This window comes from Podarcis tiliguerta, assembly GCF_965153285.1.
Source record: "Podarcis tiliguerta genome assembly, chromosome: 16".
Taxonomy (NCBI): Eukaryota; Metazoa; Chordata; class Lepidosauria; order Squamata; family Lacertidae; genus Podarcis; species Podarcis tiliguerta.
In genome coordinates, this window is record NC_139549.1 from 23,844,658 (window position 1) to 23,871,259 (window position 26,602).

General features: G+C 50.7%; 2 protein-coding genes across 4 annotated transcripts in view; one reads left to right on the forward strand and one right to left on the reverse strand.

The window, feature by feature from the left end:
• The first annotated feature begins 1,061 nt into the window (after nucleotides 1-1,061).
• Nucleotides 1,062-22,836, forward strand: RASL10A (RAS like family 10 member A). Of its 3 annotated transcripts, none has more exons than XM_083417974.1 (3): nucleotides 1,062-4,901; nucleotides 18,811-19,055; nucleotides 19,800-22,836. In XM_083417974.1, exons 2-3 carry the CDS (start codon nucleotides 18,835-18,837, stop codon nucleotides 20,068-20,070), a joined length of 492 nt encoding a protein of 163 aa, XP_083274100.1. In that variant the 5' UTR covers nucleotides 1,062-4,901; nucleotides 18,811-18,834; the 3' UTR covers nucleotides 20,071-22,836. The 3 variants fall into 3 exon arrangements, with proteins under 3 accessions (XP_083274100.1, XP_083274098.1, XP_083274099.1); XM_083417972.1 differs by lacking the exon at nucleotides 1,062-4,901 and adding an exon at nucleotides 8,048-10,144 and having other exon boundaries at nucleotides 18,901-19,055; XM_083417973.1 differs by lacking the exon at nucleotides 1,062-4,901 and adding an exon at nucleotides 8,049-10,144 and having other exon boundaries at nucleotides 18,931-19,055.
• The window catches only part of GAS2L1 (growth arrest specific 2 like 1), a 47,138-nt gene continuing 43,372 nt past the window's right edge, over nucleotides 22,837-26,602 (reverse strand). Inside the window, exon 6 of the mRNA XM_083417621.1 lies at nucleotides 22,837-25,515. Within this exon, the coding sequence (XP_083273747.1) occupies nucleotides 23,844-25,515 (1,672 nt within the window). The 3' untranslated portion in view covers nucleotides 22,837-23,843. The remainder of the gene's footprint in view (nucleotides 25,516-26,602) is intronic.

Genomic DNA, 26,602 nt, shown 5'->3' on the forward strand with positions numbered 1-26,602 from the left:
GAAGACAGTGACTCACCCATGGCTGGGTCAGTATTTGAAGTCGGGGTCTCTGGCCCCACCCACCACTGGCATGTGGCCCCCAGCAGGCCCCCCAGTAAGGAGCAGAAAAAGAAAATGTTCCTCAGTCCTGATAGTAGTCTTGGGTTTTTGTTTTCTTTTTTGCCAAACCTGACGTCTCACTCTCCCCGTTCCTCAAACCTTGTTCCTAAAATACTCTTTCCCCATGCCTCTGTTTTATCTTGCCAGCCCGCCTCCACTCTGAACAGTCACATGGTCTGCTTATTCCTCTCCGCAAGTTTTGCCCATCTGCTCCTTAAATGTGCTAATTCCTCCCAGCTACACGTTCAGCTTTTCCATCTGAAACAGCTGCTCTCTTGGCGCAAGAGGTGTGCCTCGTGCCTCCCCAAACCCCAAAGGAGCCCTGTCCCTTTCCTGCTCCTCTAGGAAGCTCCTTGCAGCCTCAACCCAGTTTGTCTGGCCTCTATAAACCGGGATGAAAGCTGAAAGTGCCGTATTGTTTGCACATGCCATTTCTACACTGCTTCGGATATAAACCTTATCTCTGTGTGGTGTGTGGAAAGCGAACACAACGCCAACAATGTGTGGGGCTTCCCTTGTGCTTGATCCAGAAACTGCGGCTGCTGCAAAATGCTGCGACATGATTGCTGGCGGGAGCTTGGCTTGTCAGCATCTAACACCTGTGAAACCAAAGGGTGTGACGGAAGCAGGAAAGCTACCTTTGCTGCCTTCACAGCTACACAGTGATGGTATACTCTTAACACAGTGCTTCTTGCACTTATTCAGGCTAAAAAAAATTATTGTTGTAGGTTTGGGAGATCCTTCTGGATCAGGCATAGGCAAACTTAGCCATCCAGATGTTTTGAGACTACAACTCCCATCATCCCTAGCTAACAGGACCAGTGGTCAGGGATGATGGGAATTGTAGTCCCAAAACATCTGGAGGGCCAGGTTTGCCTATGCTTGTTCTTGATGATCCCCTAAGTCAGGGGTCAGCAAACCTTTTCAGCAGGGGGCCTGTCCACTGTCCCTCAGACCTTCTGGGGGCCGGACTATATTTTGGGGGGGGAAATGAATGAATTTTTATGCCCCACAAATAACCCAGAGATACATTTTAAATAAAAGCACACATTCTACTCATGTAAAAACACCAGGCAGGCCCCACAAATAACCCAGAGGTGCATTTTAAATAAAAGGACACATTCTACTCATGTAAAAACACGCTGATTCCTGGACTGTCTGCAGGCCGGATTTAGAAGGTGATTGGGCTGGATCTGGCCCCCGGGCCTTAGTTTGCCTACCCATGTTCTAAGTCCCTTCTAACTGCTGAGGTCCTGTGCCCAGTGGGGTTAAAATAGGACAAGAAGAGGTTGCTGAACTAGTCAGATGAGTTTTGTGGGACAGTGACCTTAGCTGGGAACAAGTGTCCTCATCAGTATCCCAAAAGAATGAGCTAGGTTGCAAGAGCGACCAATAAAAAGGTTTTTTTTAAAAAAGGGTAAAGGAACCCTGGATGGTTAAGTCCAGTCAAAGGCCGAGGGAGCCAGCGTTTGTCCACAGACAGCTTTCCAGGTCATGTGGCCAGCATGACTAAACCGCTTCTGGCACAACATAACACCATGGTGGAAACCAGAGCGCACGGAAATGCCGTTTACCTTCCCGCCACAGCGGTACCTATTTATCTACTTGCACTGGTGTGCTTTCGAACTGCTAGGTTGGCAGGAGCTGGGACATAGCAACGGGAGCTCACCCCCATCGCGGGGATTCGAACCGCTGACCTTCTGATCGGCAAGCCCAAGAGGCTCGGTGGTTTAGACCACAGTGCCATTCGCGTCCCAATAAGTGACTACCAATAAGTGATGGTGAGCTCCAGGCCAATGGATGGGCCTTTTCTTCACACCCCCTTACCTAGCTGCTCGGTAGAAGAACAGCCACTGTTATGGGGGAACTGGAAGCTGGAGACACAGAGACGTGTTTGCACTGTGCTGGATCCAAAGCTGTGGCTAAGCAAGAAGCAAGATCTGTTGGGGTGTTAATGATGTGAGCCGCTCCATCCTGTGCTCAGGTTGCATATATGCGTATATATATCTTAAAGGAACCACAATCTTTGCTGAGCCTCATTCCAAGGAAACAGAACCCTAAGCCTGAGGTGCCTGGAATCTCTTGACTGCGCTGCGATTGGGGTGGCATGTAACATGCTTAATAATAATAATAATAATAATAATTTATTTATATCCCGCCCTCCCCAGCCGAAGCCGGGCTCAGGGCGGCTAACAACAATAAAATAATACAATATTCTAAAATCATTTCATTATAAAATTAATTCAAATCAAATTAATGGCAACCATTGGGCTAGAGTTCTGTGAGGATTGCCAAAGGAGGGAGTCAGGCTGTGCCTTGGCCAAAGGCCTGGTGGAACAGCTCTGTCTTGCAGGCCCTGCGGAAAGATGTCACGTCCTGCAGGGCCCTAATCTCTTGTGGCAGAGCGTTCCACCAGATTGGAGCCACAGCCGAAAAAGCCCTGGCTCTGGTTGAGGCCAGCCTAACCTCTCTGTGGCCTGGGACCTCCAAGATGTTTTTGTTTGAAGACCGTAAGTTCCTCTGTGGGACATACCAGGAGAGGTGGTCCCGTAGGTACGAGGGTCCTAGGCTGTATAGGGCTTTGAAGGTTAAAACCAGCACCTTAAACCTGATCCTGTACTCCACCGGGAGCCAGTGCACCTGGTATAGCACTGGGTGAATGTGATCTTGCAGCGAGGACCCCGTAAGGAGTCTCGCCGCAGCATTCTGCACCCGCTGGAGTTTCTGGGTCAGTCTCAAGGGCAGCCCCATGTAGAGCGAGTTACAATAATCTAGTATGGAGGTGACTGTCGCGTGGATCACAGTGGCTAGGTCAGAGTGAGAGAGGTAAGGAGCCAACTGCTTAGCATGGTGGACATGAAAAAATGAGTGGAGTGGGTATTTAAAGCTATTGTACCATGCCGGCTGGGGATGATGGGAGCTGTAGTCCAAAGCACTTGGAGGGCACCAGCTTGGGGAAGCCTGATGATGCGATTATCTTTCTCACGTGACATTCCCCCCACGGAGGGTGTTTTTGACTGGCATCCCATGAGGGTCTGCTAAGCCCCTCTTTGTCTGCTCTCTTAATCGCATTCCCACATCGATTTGCCACAGTGCAGACAATGATGAGAGCCTGTCCTCTGGCGAGAGCAGGCTACGCTTTTTGCCGCAATCAGAAATTCCTCCTCCTGATGAGCTTTTGTGCCAAGTGGAAGCTGACAGCCTCCTTGCAGCGAGCAGCCCCCTCTCTGCTCCTTTCAGCTCAGGACAATCAAGTGATTTCAACATTCTGGAAGGAACAGCATTCTCCAGGAACGCAGGCGGACGGGCTTTCTTCCCCTCGCACAAGCCAACGGATGGAGTTCGTTGAACAAAAGGGGCCTGACTTAAGGCTTGCAATCATGGAAACACCAGGCAGAGACTGGCCGTCAACCTTAAACATTGTCTTGTGGTCTACATTCTAGGCAGGAAGATGTACAGACTGTGAGCAACTTCATCTTGTTGCAGAAACAAAGGGATTCAAGGTTGTTTCAGCTGCACAGGCACCTGGGGGTGTTCTTGGGTCATTCAGAGGTCACTGTGTTTCTCTGTAGAACTTGGAGTTCTGCCTGTCCAAGACAATCAAGATCCTTCCCTCCCTCTCCCCCCTCCCTCTCACACACACAAGAGAGGGGGAAATGAGAATTGCTTATATACCAGTAAATCACTGTGGCTTGCAGGAGAGCTTGTTTTGCGAATTCCAGTGTAACCCGGAGCAGAGATTTCAGACTGACAGCCTTGTGCTATGGAACAGCATGCCTGTTGAGATATAACAGGTGTCTCCTCTCTGCACTTTCTGGGAACATCTGAAGACATTTCTGCAAGCATTCCCAGCTGGATGAATGCCTCCCTGGGTATCTGTTTTGAATTTTCTTAATTCTTTATCTGACGTCATTTTCTGTAGCTTTTAACTGTCCTTTAGCTGTTTTACTGAGGTTTCTGCATCACCTTGAGGCATATATGTGGAAGGCAATAAATATATTAAACACACACATTGCTATGTGTCTGCCTGAAGACCAGGAGATTAAGATCATGGGCAAAAAAAAAGAGCTTTAAGCTGAGTTTGTGAATTGGCTATGCCCTGACTGCAAGGACTATTCAGGATCTACAGCAGAGGGTCTTTCCCAATTGGGAGATATTGTATCCCACTTGGGGTTGCTAAGTTGGATGAGGCTGTTTGTTCCCTTGCCTCCAGGTAACATTCAGAGGCTGGCTAAATTGGCAACGTCTGCTGGTGCTGGGCAGTAGCTTGCTGGGAGTCTGTGAGTATGTACAGTTCTGGCCCACCCTAAAAAGTGACTTGGACAGAACTCGATCTGCAACTTTTGAACACCTTTGCCTTGCCTTCTGTAAGGCCAGTTCTAATTTATAGAGGCTCTCAAAGGCTACTAGCCACAACAGCTAAGTTCTACCTCCACCAACAGAGGCACTATGTCTCTGAATGCCACTGGCTGGGAGGAATCAAAAGCAGAAGGAGGGCTGTTGAGTTCATGTCCTGCATTTGGTTGGCCGCTGTCAGAACAGGATGCCGTACCAGATGGCTAAACCTGATCCAACAGCCAGATTTTTCTTATGTTCTTCTGAGTAACAGTAAAGGAGCACTGTTGCCTTCACGCCCCACCTGTAAGTTTCCTGGAGCCGTCGGAAGGGCCACTGTGGGATACAGGATACTGATCCAGCAGAGCTGCTCTAATCTTCTCTTTCATGCACCCTCACCTGGAAAACAGGGGTCTACCCTGCAGGAACAGGAGTAGAACAGTCTCCCATTCATTCAGTTCTCTTCAGTATTGTCTGCACTGACTGGCAGCAGCTCTCCAGGGTTTCAGGCATGGGACCTTGCCAGCCCCACCAGGAGATGTGGCAGATCAAACCTGTGACCTTCTGTATGTTCTACCAATGAGCTACTGCCCTTCTCCCACTTGCATGTTGGAAAGATTCAGGACAGGTAAAAGGGAGGATTTCCTCCCGCCGTGCCTAATTAAACTATGGAACTCCCTCCCACAGTAGGCAGGGATGGCCACCAGCTTGAACAGCTTTGAAAGAGGATCAGACAGATTCACGGAGGAGAGGGCTATTGGTGGCTACTAGCTATGATGGTTATGATCTGCCTCCACAGCAATGCTTCTGAATACCAGTTGCTGGAAACTGTAAGCATCGGGGAGTGCTCTTGTGTTCAGGTCTTTCTCGAGGGTTTCCTATTGGGGGCATCTGGTTGGCTACTTTGAGAACACGATTCTGGATGGGATGGGCCACTGGGCTGATCCATCAGGCTCTCCTCATGTTCTGACATTTGCAAATATTAAACAGTAAGTCTGGGGAGAGTTGCGATGTTCTTGATGGTTCATTAAGACCTTCACCTTCCTGCCAGACTCCTTCATTTCTCAATCAGGCTGAGTCGGGTGTTTTGAGTGCAAGGCTGATATTTCTTTTTATAGCTGCGGTAATTAAATCATTTCGTTAGCAGCAGGCTTAAGGCAGGGAGCTGTTCTCCTACACATTCCACTGCGCTGGGTCTCCAGAGCAGACTTGGGAATGCTGGAAAGTTGTCGTGATTTCCTGTTAGAAACAGCTGCTTGGCGGTGGGGATGTGGGTACTCTATTATTTTTCTCACAACAATTTTCACGGGCAGTGGGAACGCCAAATATGCTTTGGTTTCTATAGTCCTATGAACACATAGCTGGGAAATTAAAGACTTATCTCAGAGTGCTGTTAAATCAACTCAAGGCCAAGCCGTCATGCACGTTCCTCGTTAAAGTAATTATCTTGGGGACTTTTTCTTGTTGAACTATTTTTCTTAGCTCAGTGATAGAGCATCTGCCTTGCATGTAGAAGATCCCATGTTTGATCTCCAATGGCATCTCCAGAAAGGGCTGGGAAAGACTGCTTGCCTGAAACCTTGGAGACTCACTGCCAGTCAGTGTCAACAATACTGAGCTGATATAAGGCAGCCCCCTGTGTTTCCACTTACCCTTAATTAGAATCATGTGGACTAGTACCTTCATTTTCTTTTAAAGCAGTAGGATCATAGCTCACAGGCAGAGAACATGATTTGCAGTCCCAGGTTCAAGACTCAACATCTCCAGATAAAACTGGGAATGTCTCCTGCCTGTAACCCTGGAGAGCCGCTGTCAATCATTGCAGACAATCCTGAGCTAAATGGATCAGTGCTCCGACTCTGTATAAGGCAGGGTTCCTAGGTTCCTGTGCTCTCCTTTAACCAAGGGCACCTTGAGACAACCTATTTACTGAGCATTCAATGAAGGGTGATTAGATGACGCTGGCTTGTATAACAAGCATTCACTCTGATTTGCTTCACTAGAACTAATGCGCATCCAATGAAAGCTGAATGCTGCAAGATTCTGGGCAGATAAAAGGAAGGACTTGTTCATGCAGTGCATAGTTAAACTGTGGAACTCACCTCCACAAGAAATAGCCACCAACCTTTAAAAGAGGATTAGACAAATTCATGGAGGAGGGGTCCATCAATGACTACTAGCCATGATAGTTATGCTCTGCATACACTCTTTGAGTTGGAGTGGGTTTCCCTAAGAGCTCCAAATCTATTTCCATGGCTCAACCTGGATTCACAAGTATGTGACTTAATCTCACCCACCAAATAGTGACCGTCTGGAAGCTTCCTCCATCAGAGGTGCAAAGGAGCCCAGTTCTCATAATGAAGACTGCAGAACTGTGAGGTTTATATCTTCACTGCCCCCCTGAGGTTAGAATGGAGACATACACACCTGCCTCCAGCATAGCTGGAAGTCTTTTTTTTCTTTTTAATATCCCAGTTGGCACTTGCTAATTACTTAATAACTTAAAAACGTGCGAGCTGCTGCCAGTCAGTGTAGACAATACTGAGCTAAATGGCTCAATGGTATGACTTGGGATTAAGGCATCTTCTCCTGTGTACTAAGGGAAGTGCTAAGGCTCATAGTCCCTCTATGGATCTAACCATCAGGAAGTTTAATAGTAGAAAAGTAAGATCAGTAGAAATTCACTCAGGCCCAAAGAATGACAACATTAACAAACTTAAAATTCCCAATTTCCCTGGCAGATCACAATGCTCCTCTTTAAAACGGGGGAGGGGTAGCGTTCCTCTTTTAGTAAAAAGAAATGTTTAAATAAATTAAAGTACAGTGCTTGCATTGGCTGGTACACTTCAGGTGAAAATGAATCATGATCAATTGCCCCCTCGTATTTACAACCTTCACTAAGGAATGCATTTGAGACAATTTGACATTTCTGATGTACATTTATTTCATTCACAGTATAGCACAACTTTTCTCCAAGGAGCTAAATGTAATGTAAATAGTTCTCCCTCTCCTCATTTAATCCCCACAACAACTCTACAAGGCAGCAGGTTAGGCTGAGAGGCTGGCCCGCAAGGTCGCCCAGTGAGCTTCATGGTTGAGTGGAATTTCGAACCCTGATCTCCCAGGCCCTAGTCCGACGTTCTAACCACTACACCACCCTGGCTTTCTTCGAGACACAGCTTATTCCTGTGATTCTAAGCTGTTTTCACTACAGTGGTACCTCGGGTTACATACACTTCTGGCTACATATGCTTCAGGTTACAGATTCCGCTAACCCAGAAATATTACCTCGGGTTAAGAACTTTGCTTCAGGATGGGAACAAAAATCGTGCTCCGGCGGCGCAGCAGCAGCAGGAGGCCCCATTAGTTAAAGTGGTGCTTCAGGTTAAGAACAGTTTTAGGTTAAGAACAGACCTCCGGAACGAATTAAGTACTTAAACCGAGGTACCACTCTATTGTGTTTTGATTGTTGCAACCTGCCCCGGAACCTTGAGGTGAAGGGCGGGTCATTAACAACAGCAAACAAACAAACAAATGTTTATCGTTCATTATTCATTATAATCATTTTATTCATTATAATCATAATACTCCTTGCTTGTGAAAACACCCCACCCCCATCTGGAATGTGAATGAGGCCCGTCAATCAATTACCCATCTTTCCCTCTTCAAATCGTAGTCACCTTAAGTGTAAATACATTTGCAGCTCGTCAAGACCTCGAGCCTTTTCCGGGAAGTGCCGGATGACTCACCATTTCGTACACTTAAGTTCGGAAGACAAAGCCAACTTTTTATACGTTCCCTTCCGTTCCTTACTAGAAGGGACGCCAAAGGACCCGGGCAGCTCCACAAAACAGACTCGGATGCCTTGAGATTGCTCCTCAGTTGAACTCTGCTGCGCGTCTGGATAAGGAAAGGCTGCATTGTAGCGGCGAACTATGAAGTCACATTTTCTGCATCCCTGGGAAGTGAGGAGGGGGGCGGGATGGAGAGAGAGAGAAGATGCAACGCAAACCCCCGCTCCTTCTCGCTCTTCCCACATAGCTCGTCCTCCTACCCTTCCCTCTCCCGCGCTGGATTGCTTAACCGACAGATTTCCAGCCTCCACCAGGCAGAGGCGCCTCCCCTGCTCGCTCTCTCCCCTACACACACGCAACCCGCGCGTTTCCTTCCCCGCCTCGCCCTTCTCACGTGCTTGACCTCTCTCCGAGTAGGCATAGAGCGGGTTTCTGCTTCTGCCGCAGCTTGGAACTCCGGGCAGCGGCGGGGAAAGGCGGGCGCGCAGCACCGCAGTGCTCTGTCCAGGGTGCTGAAAGAGGAGCGATGCGCTCCGCTCCATCTTCGGCGCCCGGGAAAGGAGAGGTAGCAACCGCGGACGGGATCCGCAGGCGAGGCGAGGGTCCAGAATGAGGACAGGGCCGGGAGGGCGCCGCTGGAGCCGGGCAGGCAGCAGCAGCAGCGATGCCCGGCCGGCTGCGCGCCAGCGGGGCAGAGGCTGGCTTGGCGTCCCGTTCCTCAAGGTTGAGCGCCGTTTCGGAGTGAGGATCTTGAGCCGGGCGGGTCTGGATCTGGAGTGACAGCTGTCCGTCTCAGTCTCCCAGCCTCCTCCAATATTTGGGGGAACTTCTCGCCTTCCTTTTCAATTGGATTAGAAGAGCAGAAAAAGTGGGGAGGACCAGCTCGCTGCTGGCACACGCGCTGCCCTTCAAAGCAGCTCGATTCGGATGGAGTTGGGGGACCAGGCTGGCCAACCAGGCATCCCGGAGCGGCTGTCCTTCAAGCTCCGGTCGCCTCTTTCTCCCTTTCTCGACTCGGTGAGTTCATCTCTCCAGTGAATCGTGAAATCTCTTTACCTGAGGGCGGCTCAGCCGGCAGCCTGCGTTCCCGGGACAGCAGCTCGATTGACGCAAACTTGAGAAGAGCTTGGAAGGGTTGGCGGGGGGAGGACTTTTTGATCTTGGGTGGGGGAGAGACTAGATGAGGCGGGCTGAGGAGGAGCCACCCTCAACGAGGTGAGCTTAGGAGAACCCAGCTGAGCGACTGTAGACCCGGGGGACTTTCGGAGTAGCAAAACAACAGTCATAATGAATTAATAGTAATCGGTCCGTTAAGGAAGTGAGCGGGGTTGCGGCTCAAAGCAACGGCACGGATCTGATGTCTTACTGTGAGGAGCGACTGAAGTCAACATCAAGTCAACCCAGTGGTGCAGAGAACTAATTTTAGACTCTGGACTTCATGGTGTCACCGCCTCCCCCCTACTTTAATGGGCAATTGGTATTACTTCACTTACTTTAAAGCGCTGCGTGGAGGGGTGGAGGGCTTCTACTGGTGCTGCTGAGTGGGGCCCCAGGCCTCTGCCCTTAAGTCTTACCCTGTGGGCGCCTTCCGAGACAGCCCCCACGCCCTCAGAGGTCTCCGTGGGCTAATACACGTCTCTCCTCCGATCACTTGCGGGGGACGGGAGTTTGGGAACTATCCAAGGTCCTGAAAGAAGACGATGGTGGAGACTCTGTCGGTGGCTGTCCTGGGAGCCCCGAAGGTGGGCAAAACGGCCATTATCCGTCAGTTCTTGTACCACGACTTTACAGAGACTTACAGCCCGACGGAGCGCCGCTGTACCTACCGGCCTTCGGTCATTTTCAACGGGAACATGTATGACATGAAGATTATGGATGTTCCTTACCTGACGGCGTTCCCAGCAAACAGCTCTCAGGTGGGCTTTTATTAAAACCTTCCCACAACTCAACCCAAATTCATCCCCCCCGAATATATTTGGCTATGCTTGTGAATTCTACAAGTGAACAACAGATCACTTGTGGGATACAGTGTGGCTGTGCTGAGGCCAGATTGGTTCGTTTTCTAATTGGATTGGGGCCCTCCTGTTAGGTAGGATGGAAATATGGTGTGGGTTGTTCAACTAGGGGATTCACTCTACGTATTATTATTATTATTTACTATTATATAATATATCCCACCCTTCTCCCAAGCTAGGGTTCAAGGTGGCAGTGGCGTAGCGTGGGGGTGCAGGGGGGGCCGGCCGCACCGGGCGCAACATCTGGGGGTTAGGGTTAGGGGCACAAATCCACGGGTTAGGGGGTGCAAATTACTTGCCTTGCCCCGGGTGCTGACAACCCACGCTACGCCACTGCAAGGTGGCTTACACATTTGAAAACACCATTATAAAATACTAAGTAATAAAACCAGACTAGTGCAAAACAATAATCAAAGTGCATCAGAGCACATTTAGAATCCAGTTTGCCTTGTCAGCAGCCCAGTGATCTGCACATATGATTATTAATTAATTACCTGCCCTTCACCCTAATAACCAAAGCTCAATATTGAAAACCATTTGAAACCACTTGCAGAAATAAGGCAGACCATAGAAAGATACACCTCAAGTACCCAAAGCCAGGGTGAAGAGGTGTGTCTTCAGCATTCACCAAAAAGTGTCTAATGAAGGTGCCAGTGGCAGCCCTGTGGGGAAGAGGGAATTTCACAGTTTAGAGGCCCCCACAGAATTTCCTCTCCTGGGCCCCCCATCACAGCTCCATAGGGCAGTTCAACAACCAAGAGAGCTCCCGCTGCCAGTCTTAGCACCTAAGAGGGTCTGCAGGGAAGAAGGCAGTCTTTCAGGTAGTGATGACCACCAACCTGGATGGCTTTAAAAGGGGATTAGAGAAATTCATGGGGGCAGAAGGCAATGAATGGCCACCAGCTACCACGGCTATATTCTACCTCTACCATTGGGACAGCATACCCAAGCTTGCTTCGTTTTGTTACTTAACACTGTGGTTTTTCCCCAGGAGTGGCAAACTCAAGCCCACCAGATGTTGTTAGGCAACACGTTCCTTCATGTCTGGCCAGGGCTGATTGGAACTGTAGTCTGCAACACCTGGATTGCACTAGGTCAGGAAAGGTTTGCTGTAAGCATTTTCCTAAACTCTCCTGCGAGGCAGCACAGGGCAGGAGTAAAATGTGCTTGCTTAGCTGGCTGGGTGAGTTGGCAGGCAAGCCTGGAGAACTCCACTCTCCTTGCAAGGCATTAGGTCTGATTTTACACCAAGGCCCTGTGCTCTGCTGTATGTAAGTCAGGTCCATATTTAGGACAGTGCATATCCAGCAGTTCCACTGGAGTGGAGTGGGAAATGGCAGGATGCCATTGGTCACCATCTTCTGGAACCCAAGTCACATTGCCTCCGAACATGGATATTCCACTCCAGGAACCCAGGCTAATGAAGATTGTTGATAGACTTGTTCATTATGATTTTCGACTATCTCACATTTCACATTTTCAAACAACAATGAATACCTCTAGTCCTTATGCATTTTCTGTGGGAGCTCCTAAGAGGTGGAATTCCCTCTCTGCAGAAGGTGTCTTGGCACCTGCACAGTACAGTTTTCTCCATATGCTGAAAATGCATCTCTTTTACCCAGGCCTTTGACACTTGAAGTGCAGGACCCACCTTATTCTTCTGATTGCAATTGGTTTTATTATTTTAATTTGTTGCAACCAGTGGTGTGCTGTCAGTGGACCAGGAGGACTAGGCTAGTCCCTTAAATGCTCCTGGAAAATTAGAGTATTAAAGAATTAAAGCCTGATGCCTCCTTCCTAAAGCCCACGGGGAAAAAAGGAAAGGTTAAGGACCCCTGGATGGTTAAATCCAGTCAAAGGTGACTATGGGGTTGCGGCACTCATCTCTGCTTTCAGGCCAAGGGAGCTGGTGTTTGTCCACAGACAGCTTTCTGGGTCATGTGGCCAACATGACCAAACTACTTCTGGTGCAACGGAACACCGTGACAGAAACCAGAGAGCATGGAAATGCCGTTTGCCTTCCCACCACAGTGGTACCTATTTATCTACTTGCACTGGTGTGCTTTTGAACTGCTAGATTGGCAGGAGCTGGGACAGAGCAACAGGAGCTCATTCCGTTGCGGGGATTCAAACCACCGACCTTCTGATTGGCAAGCCCAAGAGGCTCAGTGGTTTAGACCACAGCACCACCCTTCTGCCTGGCTTAGGCAGGGAGGCATGGTGCTCACAGGCACAACATCTCCCCAGTCCCCACTGCCCTTGCAATCTGGCACCTCTGACCCTGTTTCCCTGTGAAAAACTTCACTGCATGCCACTGGTTGTGATCTACCCTGAGACCTTAAGGTGTAAAGGGACCCCTGACCATTAGGGCAGATAATAAATCAAAGTACGGTAATTATAATAACAGTAGAGAGATACATACGTAGGAAGCAGCCTTATACCAAGTCAGACCATTGGTTCATGTAGCTACACTGACTGGCAGCAGCTCTCTAGGGTTTCAGGCAGGGTGCTTTTTCAACCCTGCCTGGAGACGCCATCAGGGATCGAACCTGGCGCTTTCTACACTCAAACCAAATGCTCTGCCTTTGAGCTGCAGCCCTTTCCTGCTTGAAAGTGTGCCAGTTTGGTCTGGTGAAATCTTGGAACCCAGATGAGCAGCTGATGGAGACAGTCAGAGTTGCTTCCAAGTGGGACTTACAATGCCCACATTGCATCTCCCCCATAGCTAGCAGAATGAGGCAAAATTGAGCGGAAATAGTAACGGCGGTTCTGTTCATGTCTGTGGGATTTGACTGCTGGTCCAAAAATAAAGTAATAGAAAGGGGGGTGGGGGTGGAGTTAACGTGGTTCTTCAAATTTTGGCACTCTCCTCCAACACTCAAGCTGTTTCCCAAAGCTTCCCATCTCCCCGCTCTGGCTTTTAAGAATCCTTAAATAGTAAACCAAAGGGAAGAGTTTGTGTTGGCTGCTGATGAAAATGTAGGCTAACCCCCTCGGCCACACCCACCCTGCAGATGACCCATCTTCACGTAGGGGCGAGATGCGAGTTCTGCTGGACGGCAGGAAGGCAGAGGGTGGGTGGAATCGAAAGAAGACAGAAAAATAAGGGAGATGGGAGATGAGAACAAAAACTGGAAAGCTTTCTTTAGGGTCAGCCACATTTAAAGCATCGCAGATGAGATGCAGGCGAAAGATGGAACTAGTCCTCATGCCTATTTTCCCTCTCCCCGTCAGAGGCAAGTTGGCCTAAAGAAAGTGGATATTGGGGAAGTCCCCCCCCCCCACTCTTGTAATGCTAGAACTGGTGGACATCCAATGAAGCTGAATTTTGGAAGATGCTAGACTGATAAAAAAAAAGTCCTTAGAATGGTAGAGTTGGAAGGGACCCCAAGAGTCATCTAGTCCAACCCCTGCCTAGTTAAACTATGGAACTCACTGCCACAGGAGCAGTGGTGGCCACGTGTCACAATGGCTTTAAAAGATGATAGGCAAGATGGTTGGAGACAGTGACGCTTCTGAATACCAGCTGCTGGAAGTCACAGGAGAGGAGAGTTGCTCTTGGGCTCAGGTCCTGCTTGAAAGTTTTCCATTTGGGGCATCTGGCTAAGTACTGTGAGAACAGGATGCTGGACTAGATGGGCCATTGGCCTGATCCAGCAAGGCTCTTATTGTGTTCTTATGAGGCATGTGCAACACCCTATTGCAAGCAAGCTTCTTTTGTGACGTGCTCTACAGATGTTTTGGCCACAGTGTGGCAAAGGTCGGTCATTGGTTCCAGAGGAGCAGGTGGCTGTTTCAGTGAGAGAGAAGGGAGAGGGGTTTTGGAAGTGGGAATTAAATTCTAAGTGGACAAAAGGAGGTGGAACTGTAGGGAGACTGTACCTTTGGATCAGGCCTGGCAGAAGCAAGGTTCAGGAACCCCTAGATCAGGGACACAGAGGGGGGCTTCTTGCTGTCCTTTGAATCCATTGCTGCCCTTATGGGGGAAGCCACACCCTCATAGGATGTGAATGCTCTGCAAATCCCCTCATCTAGGTGCAGGTTGTATATGTGCAGAGCTCCCCCCCCCCCCGCCCACCAGCTGGAGCTCACTGGAGCTCAGCTTCAGCTCCTTTCAGGTGGGGAACAAGGGAGAAGTTTGTGGTGAGCTCCAGCACCTCTTTTTCTAGAAAAATAGCGCTTTGTGTGTGCGTGTGTACGCAGGTGGCACTGTGGTCTAAACCACTGAGCCTCTTGGGCCTGGCAATTAGAAGGTTGGCGGTTCGAATCCCTGCGATGGAGTGAGCTCCCATTGCTCTGTCCCAGCTTCGAAAGCACACCAGTGCAAGTAGATAAATAGGTACCACTGCAGCAGGGAAGTAAATGGCATTTCCGTTTGCTCTGGCACTTGTCACAGTCCTCTGTGCACCAGAAGTGGTTTAGTCATGCTGGCCACATGATCCGGAAAGCTGTTTGTGGACAAACGCCAGCTCCCTTGGCCTGAAAGCGAGATGAGCGTTACAACCCCATAGTTGCCTTTGACTGTCCAGGGGTCCACCCCCCCTTTTTTACCTTCATGTATATGTATATGTATGCACATATAAAACCATATATCTTAAAGACACCACAGCCTTTGTTGTGCCTCATTGTCCCAAAAGGGAATACAGACCCTGTTAAGTGTGTCTGCAGCCCCTGGGATTTCACACTGCTCATGGAGATGGGTGTGGTGTGTAACACTATGATACTGATCTAATGCAGGCATGGGGGACTTTAGGTGCAGAGGCCAAATGCGGACCTTCAGACCTCTGCATCTGGACCTTGGGACTCTTACCAGGCCACACCTGCTCTTTCCAGGCTACGCCCCTTCACCAGCCCTGCTTTGCACCCTCCTTGAGAGTTTCTGCAAGGCTGGAATGTGCCCTTGAGTTCTGATGATGCCTTTTGCTTGCCTAGATGGAGGGCAGAGAGGCGGGTGGGCGAGTGTTCGTAGAAACTAGCCTTCTGTACAAAGGTAAAATTCACCCCCGTTGCTCTGCCCACCCACTGGGTGGCCGCTGGAAAGTTTCCTGGAGGGGAATGAGCATCCACCCACACACCCAGGTCTGAAAAATATATAGTCCTGAACAAGAGCCTGTGTGATGTTGAACTAGGACCTGGGAGATTGGGGTTCAAATCTCCACTTAGCCATAAAGCTCACTGGGTGACCTTGGGCCAATCACTGCCTTTCAGTCAAACCTACCTCACAGGCTTGTTGTGGGGATTAAAGGAGGCGGATGACCATGTATAGCACCTTGAGCTCCTTGGAGGAAAAGGTGGGATGTAGATGAAATAAAGAAATAAAATACACCCTTCTTCCAAAAGCAGGGGCTCCACATTCCCTGACATCCGTTCTGACAGTTTGCATTTCTTAGTGCAGAAAGCATTGATCTGATGTGAACTTTCCTATTCTAATTAGTTCAAGAGGGTTCTGGAGGCTTCTTTGTGTGAAAGAAGCAAACAGAAGGTTCATGACGTTTGGGTTATACCTTCCGAGAAGCTGAGTACAGCTGGCTGAAACTGGTTCTCTCATCCTTTCTGTCAAAGTCACACTGACTATAAAAATAAGGCCAGATGGAGCCTGGGTTTCACTTTTCTCTTTCTATCTCCCTTCCTTCTGGTGTGGTGGTCTGTACGTAGTATGCTTAGTGTTAAGGTTTAGACTTATCATAAGTTATTGTAAGTTTAAGTTAAGTCTGCTGCAACTGGATTTCTTATGGAGAGTGCCAGTCCTAAAACCCAGCCAGATGGGTGGGGTACAAATATAATAATAAATAATAATAATTGTGACCATTATGCTCATTTCCTTCATTAGCATTAAAGCGCTGCTGGGTGAAATACAATTCCCTCTGGGCTATTTTTTGGGAATCCTGCAACATGTTTAACTTTTCACTCTGCTAACTACACATTGGAATCTGCTCTGGATCACTATTGAGTAGAATTCCACGACACCTTCATCTGAGGAGTGCAGGGCAGGGACGCTTCAGGAGATGATCTCCTTGACTGGAAATAAATGTTTAGGTTCCAGAAATGAGTGGCAGCCTCAGGAAAAGATGACATGATTGTGATCGGCCCCCAGCGCTCCTGCTCCCCAGTTTCATGGTGTTTCATTATTACTATCTGGGTTAAAAATAAACGCTTTCGTTTTCATCCCATCCTCTGAGCTTCAGCGAGCCGCTAATTGCATTTCACAGTTGACTTCAGTTGATGTGGAGGCCCTGCCTGTGTTTTGCAGGAGGTGAGACCAAAGGGAGATCTAAAGATCGAGATGGACTTAAGTTTGGGGGGGGGGGCAGTGTGCTGCTGCAGCAAGATACTGCCCCGCCCACTTTTGCTTCTGGCTCCGCCTACCACTGACACATGCAGGTGGAAATGAGGAGGGTGGTGGCCCCCTGGCTGCAGAACACTCTCCCCAGAGAAATGTGCCTGCCTGGCATTGCCATCATCAAATTTTAGGCACTGGGCAGTTGGTTCTTAATTGGGATGATACAATGCAATAACACCGTAGCCTGTTGTTGAAACAAAAGTTAAAAATTTATTCCAGTAGCACCTTAGGGACGCGGGTGGCACTGTGGGTTAAAACCACAGAGCCTAGGGCTTGCCGGTCAGAAGGTCGGCGGTTTGAATCCCCGTGACGGGGTGAGATCCCGTCTTTCGGTCCCTGCTCCTGCCAACCTAGCAGTTCGAAAGCACGTCAAAGTGCAAGTAGAAAAATAGGTACCACTCCGGCGGGAAGTTAAACGCCGTTTCCGTGCGCTGCTCTGGTTCGCCAGAAGCTTAGTCATGCTAGCCACATGCTGTACGCCGGCTCCCTCAGCCAATAAAGCGAGATGAGCACCGCAACCCCAGAGTCGTCCACAATTGGACCTAACAGTCAGGGGTCCCTTTACCTTTAAGGTGCTACTGGAAGGAATTTTTAAATTTTGTTTCGACTACGGCAGACCAATATGGCTACCTACCTGTAGCCTGTTGTGTTCATCTTTAGCAGGGTGAGGCAGTATTTGTCCTTTTCTATCAAATGGCAGGATGAGCACTTAACGTAAATAATGTGGTTTTATTCTTTCGATGTCGTTTGAAACTTTCCCAGTATGCTTTCAGGATCGTAAGTTGCTTTAAGACATTTTATGTCTAGACCCAATGGCTGGGAAGTTGCCTGCTCTTGATGAGGTTACATTTCCTCTGAAGGAGCAGGTTCGTAGCTTGGGGCTACTCCTAGATCCTTTCCTATCGCTTGAGGCTCAGGTGGCCTCAGTGTCCTGGAGTGCCTTCCATCAGCTTTGGCTACTGGCCCCACTACGCCCCTATCTGGACAGGGATAGCCTAATTACTGTTGCCTATGCTCTGGTAACTTCAAGGTTAGATTACTAAAATGCATTATATGTATGGCTGCCTCTGAAGATGGTTTGGAAACTTCAGCTAGTGCAGAATTCAGCAGCCAGGTTTTGACCTACAGAGCCTTAAATGGCTCAGGACCAATTATCTCAAGGACCGCCTCTTTCCATATGAACCAACCTGGACCCTGAGATGATCATCTGAGGTCCTCCTTCATGTGCCTCCTTCTTGAGAGGTCTAGAGGGTGGCAGCATGAGAACGGGGCCTTCTCTGCAGTGGCTCCCCGTCTGTGGAATGCTCTCCCCAGGGAAGTTCGCCCGGCGCCTTCATTATATGTAGGCGCCAGGCAAAAATGTTCCTTTTTAAGCAGGCCTTTGGTTGATCTGTTTGACACCCTATACCCTTTTAAAATGCAGCTCTTTGGGGGTTGGTGTTATTGGGTTGTTGTTTTTATTTTGATTATATATATACATACATATTGTAGTTTTATGTTGATCTTTTCTGTAAACCGCCCTGAGACAGTGGCGTAGCGTGGGGGGTGCAGGGGGGCCCGGCCGCACCGGGCGCGACATCTGGGGGGGGGGGCGCTCACACTCGCAGCTCTCTGCCCCTACCTGGCTCACTCTCTCTCTCTCACTGCAGTGCTGGCTGTGTGAATCCGATCCAAGCCGCCGGGTCGCCGCCCACTGTGGAGGGGAGGGTGCCAGGCGTGCGGTGCGGTGCGGAGAGAGAGCGAGGGACTATCTGGGGGAGGGACAGTGCAGCGGGGGGGCGCAAATTACTTGCCTTGCCCCGGGTTAGGGGGCGCAAATTACTTGCCTTGCCCCGGGTGCTGACAACCTACGCTACGCCACTGCCCTGAGACCTCTGGGTATAGGGCGGTATATAAATTCAATTAACAACAACAACAACAACAACAACAACAAAATTTATGAACTTGCTCCATAGAAGACAAAATAAAGTGGGGCAAGTAATGAATAAATGTAATTAATAGTGGTAGTAATATAAGTAGTTATTATAGTTATTTTTGTTATCATTAACTTTGAGAAGGTTGGCATCAGGATGAAAATGGTTCCCTACCTGTTCTATATCTGGATACAAATTTGACAGGGATGTACCTCGGTGACAGAGCCTCTTCTTTGCAGGCAAGTTCAATCCCCACAACTCCAAATAGGGCTGGGAAAAGGTCCTTGCCTGAAACCCTGGAGAGCTACTGCCAGTCAGTGTTGACAGTACTGAGCTGGATGGACCCATGGGCCTGGCTCCGCACAATGCAGCTGAGTGACAATGTCCCTTTTTCGTTGCACCAGCTTTCCCCATGTTTTCCTCTCGCCCACCAGGAGTGGTCAGACCTGAAATCCCGAGGGCTGAGGAACACTGATGCCTACGTCCTGGTGTATGATATCTGCAGCCCAGAAAGCTTTGAGTATGTGAAAATGATCCGTCAGCAGATCCAGGAGAACAGGTGAGCAGAAGGGATGGGAGAGGAGGGGGTGGATTGGGTGGGGGGAGCACAGAATCAGGAAAACTGCTTTTCCCTCCAGAGTGAGGCTGCAGTCCTCAACCCACCTCTCGTATGGATCAGTTTCGGGGAATTCAGTGGGATTTACTTCTGAGTAAACACACCACCACCCATCTGGTGGCGCAACATGACTACTCAGAAGTCCTACTATTGAACTCAACGTGGGTTTTATTCACAGGTAAATGGGGTTAGGATTGCAGCCTTAAAGAAGCCCAGTCCCACTTTCAAATATCCAATGAAACACAGCTATTTGCATGGGGAGAAATAAGCCCCAGCTAACATGGCCATTTTGAACCACAATTCCCATCATCCCTAGGCAGAAAGGACACTTTGGACTACAATTCCCATCATCCCACGACAGAATGGCCACTTTGGACTACAATTCCCATCATCCCTAGGCAGAAGGGCCACTTTGGACTACAATTCCCATCATCCCTAGGCAGAAGGGCCACTTTGGACTACAATTCCCATCATCCCTAGCCAGCATGGCTACTTTAGACTACCATTCCCAACAGCCTCAGCCAGCAAGGCCATTTTGTACTACCACTTGGCAGGGGCTGATGGGAGTTATGGTCCAAAATTTCTGGAGGGCCCCAGGCTGGGGAGAGCCTGTAGGTTGGGGGTCTGTGCATCGCTCTGACCTTCTTTCTCTACTCTATGAACCTGGAGTTCTTCTTCCTCCCCTAGGGCGAGCAGCAGTGGCGAAGCCCCCATCATTGTGGTGGGGAACAAGCGGGACCTGCAGCGCCAGCGCTTCTCCCCCCGCCGGGCCCTCTCGCTGCTGGTCAAGAAGAGCTGGAAGTGCGGCTACATGGAGTGCTCGGCCAAGTTCAACTGGCACATCGTCCTCCTCTTCAAGGAGCTCCTCTGCAGCGTCTTGGCCCGAGGCTGCAGGAACAACCACTCTGCCATGCGCCTCCAGGGGGCGCTGCACAGGAACAGGTGCAGCCTGATGTGAGGAGACCCTGCCGGCCACAAGGGGGCGTACTCACCGAACAATGGAATTGCAGAGCCTGGAGGGTCGTCCAGCCCAACCCTTGGCAATGGGGTGCCCCCCCCAAAAAAACACATTTCCAAGAGGTTCGGACATTGGAGCCGTAGTGGGAAGCTGAGGGCCACATCTCGGCCACTAGGGTCGTGTTTGCAGGAGTAACCCCTTGAAATCCCTGGGTGTTTCTGCTTGGTGCGATGAACACCTTGGAGGGGGGGAGTGGAGTTTTGGGGTGCCATCGAGCCAAAATCCACGTAGCCCAGTTTTCTGTCATGGGTGGCGGGTGCCTGTGGCTGAGAAGCCCCTCCGCCATTTTGATTTTCCCACAATGCCACGGGGCAGCCATTGGCTTGGGAAGGATTTAGACACAATGGGAAATTTTAGATAGCAGGTGGATCCCCAGACTCAATCACTGCAGGCAGGTGATCAGTTGTGGGGAGGAGGGAGCCAAGCTGCTGGGGGAATCACTGACTCAAGAGTGAGCCCAGCAGAAGGTGGGGCCTCTGACCTGGAGCCAGCCTTGACCCAGTGGGCAGCTGAAGGCTTGATGGCCGTAGGTCCCAGTATAGCGTCCAGAAATAAGCAGCAGGCACTCTTCGCTTAAAATGCACAGGCCAGACCCTCTAATTTCCAAGGTTGTGGCTCTGGCGCAAAGCACCTGCCCCCATGTTCCATCCCTGGCAGGATCACTGGGGGAAACTCCCCTGCCTGAAACCCTGGAGAGATGCTGCCAGTCAGTGTCGACAACACTGAGCTAGGTGGACCACTGGGTTGGCTAAGCAGAAGGCAGTTTCCTAATTAATTCACTACCACCCCTTTCAAAAAAACAGGAAGGACTAGAATCTTAATTTATTTTTAGGGAGGAAGCAAGAGCAAGAGTTGTAGAGCATCTGCTTCCCCAACCTGCAAGCTCTGGAAAGCCACTGCTGGTCAGTGTGGACAACATTCAGGCAACTGGCCACGTCCTGTAAGCCTACCGATCGGTTCTTCGGCTTGGGGCTCTTACACAGAGGGGCCCAGTTGCATGCCCACTTTTAGCATCAGAGAAGCAGCCGTGTGGATTTTCAGCATCTCAGGCCTGACCTCAGCTAGGTGGGTGATTGTTTCTGCCCTCATAGATGAGATCCAGTCCTTTGTGTGGTCCCATGTGACGCTCCAGAGGCATCTGCTGGGCCGTAGCTCAGTGGTAGAGCATCTGCTTTGCATGCAGAAGGCTGCAGGTTCAATCCCCGGCTTCTCCAGGTATGGCTGGTAAAGAGAGAGACAAACCTTGCCTGAAACCCTGGAGAGCTGCTGCCAGCCAGGGTGGGCATTACTGGGCTAGGGGCTGCCCACGGTTTGATTTGCCACAAGGAAATAAGCGTCCTCTTTCCCTGTATGAAATCTCTGCATGCAAAACGCTTGAAGGAGCTGCTTGCTCCTCGGAAGCCTCAGACGTGCTGCGGGTTCAAGAGGCTTCGATGAGGTCTGTGAAAACACACACACACACACACACACACAGACTGGGAGGGTCCTCCTTTCTAAGACCAGGGAACCAGTTTCGCAACGTCTGCCTGCCTTCTCAGGAATTCATCACAGGCGACCCGTCCACAACCACCACCCCCAATAGCACAATCGCCAATGCCACGTTCATTCATAATCTGGGACGGTCGATGCTGCTTTTGCACTCAGCTGTGACTAATGTGGACTAGTGTGTTGCGAAAACAAAATGGGAGTCGAGGGCGAGTGGGAGGAGAAAAGGTCTCGTTTGTTAAAAGCCACAATTCTCCCCTTCATCCCATCAAACTCTGGAATCAAGTGTTTGGCTTGCTTTTGATTCCCCCCCCCCCCAAAAAAAAAATGTGTTGCAGGGTGGGGGGCTCAAGAGTTTCAGGGACCCCTTGCCCCCTTTCTCCAAAGCTGCCACCATCATCTCTGGGCCAGAGGCTACAGCACACAAGGGTCTCCTACGCCAGCCCCCCCTTTCTTTTGCAAGACACTGATCATCTGTTTAACATAGTCTCCAAGAAAGGGCTCCCCATTCCAGCGGTGCAATACTGGACCATCTATAAAGCATCCTCAACCAGGTCCCTTGTTATGTCTTGCTTGGAAATTGTGGTGCTGGGTTTTTTGGCGGGGGGGGGGGACTGGTGAATCAGGTGATAACGTCCTCTCAAATGCTCCTGAGCAATGGACCTCAGCCAATGGCAATGCTTGTTCTACCACCCAAAGGTAGTTGTACTCCCAAGTCCCATCAGGGCTGGCACTCTTACATGTGCCACGTAATACCCGTTCTGTATCTGTAAGAAAGTGCACCTTGGGAACTCCCTGCCTCTTGATTTCAGGCAGGGGCTGTTCGTTGTATTCGTTTCACCACCTGCTAAAAAAATGTTCTCCTTTAGACAACCCCACCCAGCCGTTTAGAAAGCTGGCAAGAGTTTTAATCTGCTTTTAGTCTATTGCTTTTTAACTTTTCGAAAGCCTTAAATCATTGTCGTTAAGTCTGTATGACTATTTTTATCGTTTTTGTAAACCACGTTGAGGTTTCTTGGGTGGCTGAACGACCAAGCAGTAAATTTTACGAAATTAAATAAATCAACTTCAGCGGGCAGCATGCCCAATGGTTAGGGACAGTTCCGCAACATCTGGAGGGCAACATGTTGCCTACCTCTAGTGGGGGGGACACACACACCTGGGACTGGTTCACATCCACCCATCTTCACACTTCTGCAATAAAGGCACAGAGTCAAAACACATGATTTGTCCTCTTTTTTTTACTTTCTGGGTTCCGAGAGCTCGCGGGTCAGTTCAATTAGCTACATTCGTGGGGTCGGAAGGCGGGCACTATACGGGAGGCAGCGCTCAGGAGGCGAGCGGACACACTCGGTTGTATTTATATAAATATGCATAGATTATTTAAACACACCTACAGTACATTTGGGGGGGGGCAGGGGGTTGGTCTGGTTGAGGGGGAAGGAGTCTTAACGGCCCAGATCCCAGGACGCCGAGAGGGTCTGTCTGAAGAGGAATTCATGTGCAAGACTTCAGCGAGACCCTCTCTCTCCAAAAGCGCAACTCGTTTAAAAAATAGATAATCTGCAGGAAACACTGTCAGCTTGCTTAGTAGGGAGAGGCTCCCCCAGTCTCTGTGTGGGCCCCCCCCCCCCATCCTGTGCACATTAAACACCTTCCCACTTAGAGTCACCAGTATCTGCAAGACTCCCAAGGGTCTATAGCGTCCACTCAGCTGGGAAGGCGCCTTTTTAAAACATCCGCAAGGGGAAGCTGCCCAAGGATGCCAAAGCTGAGGCAGGGGTTACATGAGAAGGGAGCAAGAGGTTTAGAGGTCAAAAGTGCTACTTGAATTGGAAGACTGGGGAAGGAGGTGGAAGGCGATCAAAGCTGACTCAAAAGAATTTTACAACGGCCGATGCGAGCGAATATCGGACCACGTCAGAGGCTCCTCGCTGTGTTATCCAGTGTCCAAAGACTTTCCCCTGAAAGCTTCTCTCTCTCACACACACACATACACACAAATTTGCTACGAAGCCATGCCAGTCTCCAGCCACAATTCAAAACCAAACCCCAATGGAAGAACCACCTTAGAAATTAAAGGCATCTCCACCCACACAATCCGTTCAGAACAGCAGCAATATTGAGGTCACCGAAGGAACAGTGCCCGAGGGACGGGGGAAGGAAGGCTGGGCAACTGAAGCAGCCAGGAAGGAGAGAGGAGGCAGCCGGTTGCCCTCTGGCACCCCTCATGCCCAGGCGCCCTCGTCGGCCACCCCGGACTCCGCCGGGCCGTGGGAAGGCTCCACAAGGGAGGGGAAGACGTTGTGGAAGGCTGCCCAGGGTCGGTACTGCTCTGGAGGGCGCTTGGAAGGGCTGCCTTTGGGCGAAGCGCCCCCTGCTGGAGACTTGCCCACGCCCGCCGCCTTGTAGCTGAGGGGTGTGGGGATTTTCGAAGGGGTCTTGTCCGGCTGGGAATCGGTGCGAGGCTTGATCATGGGGCGCAGTTTGAGTTTGTAGATGGAAGGCACACGGTCAGGCTTCTTGAGGGACGACTTCGGGCGCAGCACGACTTCCTCGCAGGGAGCGGACCCCTCGGCGGCCTCGCGGGGCGGAGAGCCCAGGTCCGAATCAGCCGCCTCCGTCATGCCCCACGGGCTGTCCGTCAGAGGCTCGGGAAGCTCCGCCCCTTCCTGGACCTCCTGCAGGTCATTCAGGCAGACGTAGCAATTGCTCTCGTCCGAGGAGCTGGACAGAGCCGGCTTCCTCCAGCGCGTGGCTCGCTCCAGAGGCACTGGCGAGTCCCACAGCTCGCAGGTGTCGGCCGAGCCGTTGTGGAAGTCGGGGGGCACCGCGGTGCCCGCTTCGGGGACCCCCGGCCTCTGGGAGGCGGCGTTCCTCTTGGGCTCGTCTTTCGCCTCGCCTGGGAGGCCGTACTTGCTGAAGAAGTTGAGGGACGACGAGGAGGAGCTGGAGGAGCAGTAGGCCGAGTCGGCGGCTCCTTGATCTGGGGTGGTTTGCAGGAGGCGGGGGCCGTCGCAGGCCCGGCCCAGGGGCTCTAACTGCTCTGGCTCCCCATCCACCACCAGGCCCATCATTTGGGAGTTCGCCAGGAACTCTTCCTCCAGTCGCCGGAAGAGCTGCTGCTCCTGGCTGGGGTCCAGGCGCAGAGGGGTCCGGAAGGTGTGAGCCAGTTCTTCCAGCTCCCGTCCTAAACTGTCTGAGGGCTGCCGCGAGTGCCCGCTCCCGCCAGGCCGGGGCTGCTGCCTCGTGGCCCCGCGGGGTCCCCCCAAAGCTGGCTGCTTCTGCCTCAGAGTCCCGCAGGCCGAGGGAGGGGGCGTCCGCGGCCGGGGGTCTGTCGTTTTCGTGGCGGGGAGAGACCCCCTGCGGTTGGCAAGCGCCGGGCTCCGAGACCCCACCGGCGTCCCTGGCGCCCACCTGGCTGGGCTCTTGGTCCTGGGGGTGCTTCTTCCAGAGCCCCCGGGCCTCTCCTTGGGGTCTTCGGCCCGCACCCAAGAGTGCTGCCCGTCCTTACCTCGACTGATGACCAGAACGGTGGGCTCCCCGCTGGGCCTCCCCTGGCTTCGTGCCCGTGGGCGAGGGCTCTGCTGCACGGACGGCTTGAGGTGCCCATTGGCCATCCGGGGGCGGCCGCGTTCTTCCGCCTCAGTCCTCCGGGGCGCCAGAGATGGCCTTGGCAAGTCCACCCGGTCTCGTGACTGGCTGCGGCTGGCCGGCTGCCTCTTGGGGCTGGCGTGGGCCTGAGGGCTGGTCCCTTCGCCCAGCCGCCGGCCAGGCTCCTTCCTGAGTGCTGGGCCGCTGCTGCCGCCATCTTCATTGTGCCGCCTTCCCAAAGTGCCGCTCTGCGCGGAGGACGCTGAGGAATCGCTGTCTCCAGAAAGACGCCGGGCTCGGGGGGGCCTAGAGCAGAGGGGGAAAGGCCATTGTGGTGGTTAGCAGCGTTAGCATTTATCCATACAAAAAGATTTCTATAATGCCATTCACAATAATGGTGCAAAACGTGGCAGCCGGACCGTTGACTCGAGTTTCTTGCCGTGACACCATTTTTTAAAAAGCTGCCCGTCTACTACCGAGCCAGGTTCAAGTTTCTTGTGCTAATTTAAAAAGCCTGAATCCTTATATCCCAGTTGTATTGCATTGAGGTCATCTGCCAAAGAGTTGTGGTTTGTTCCTGAATTGGTGAGGATCGTTTGACAACAAGGGTGGTGGTTATTGTTTTGATGTTTCAGTTTAATTATTTACTTGTGTTTTACCTTGTATTTCATTCTGTGAACCACCCTGGGATCTATTGATGAAGGGCGGTATATAAGTTTAATAAATTTTAAAACAAACAAACAAATAGTGTCATCGGCCCAGTCCTGTGGAACATTCTGCCACTAGAGATTCAGCAGGCAACTTTCAGCAGGCAACTATTACCCCTAGCCTACGATTAGGAATACATCCTTCCGCAAGGGTTAACTGGTAGCTGCCTTAAACCTTTTAAATAGTTTTACTGTATGGTTTTTATGTTTCATTGCTGTAAACCGCTTTGATTTTCTTAAAACAACAACAACAACACAGCAGCATGCAAATATTTTTATGAATAAATAAGTTAATAAACGTCAGAGCAGTTTACAACAATTACACATGAAACCACATTTTTAATTTAAAAAAACATATAAAAAGTTGAAATTGGAAATCAGCTCAGTATTGTGGAAAGGTGTCAAATGGCATCAGGCTGTGGAAAGGTCGTAGAGGAGACATCTGCCAAAAAAACAACAACATCCTAGTGGGCCAATCCTGCAAGGGCTAGGTGGTCTGATTAGAAAATTTAGATAATTTGTCATGAATCATAGTTAATTAGTGGGAAGGGATCACAAGGGCCATCTACCCTACCTGCCCACGGACTGCCTCGCCAGAGTGGTGCATGCTTTGGTTATCTCCCGCTTGGACTACTGCAATGCGCTCTACGTGGGGCTACCTTTGAAGGTGACCCGGAAACTACAAC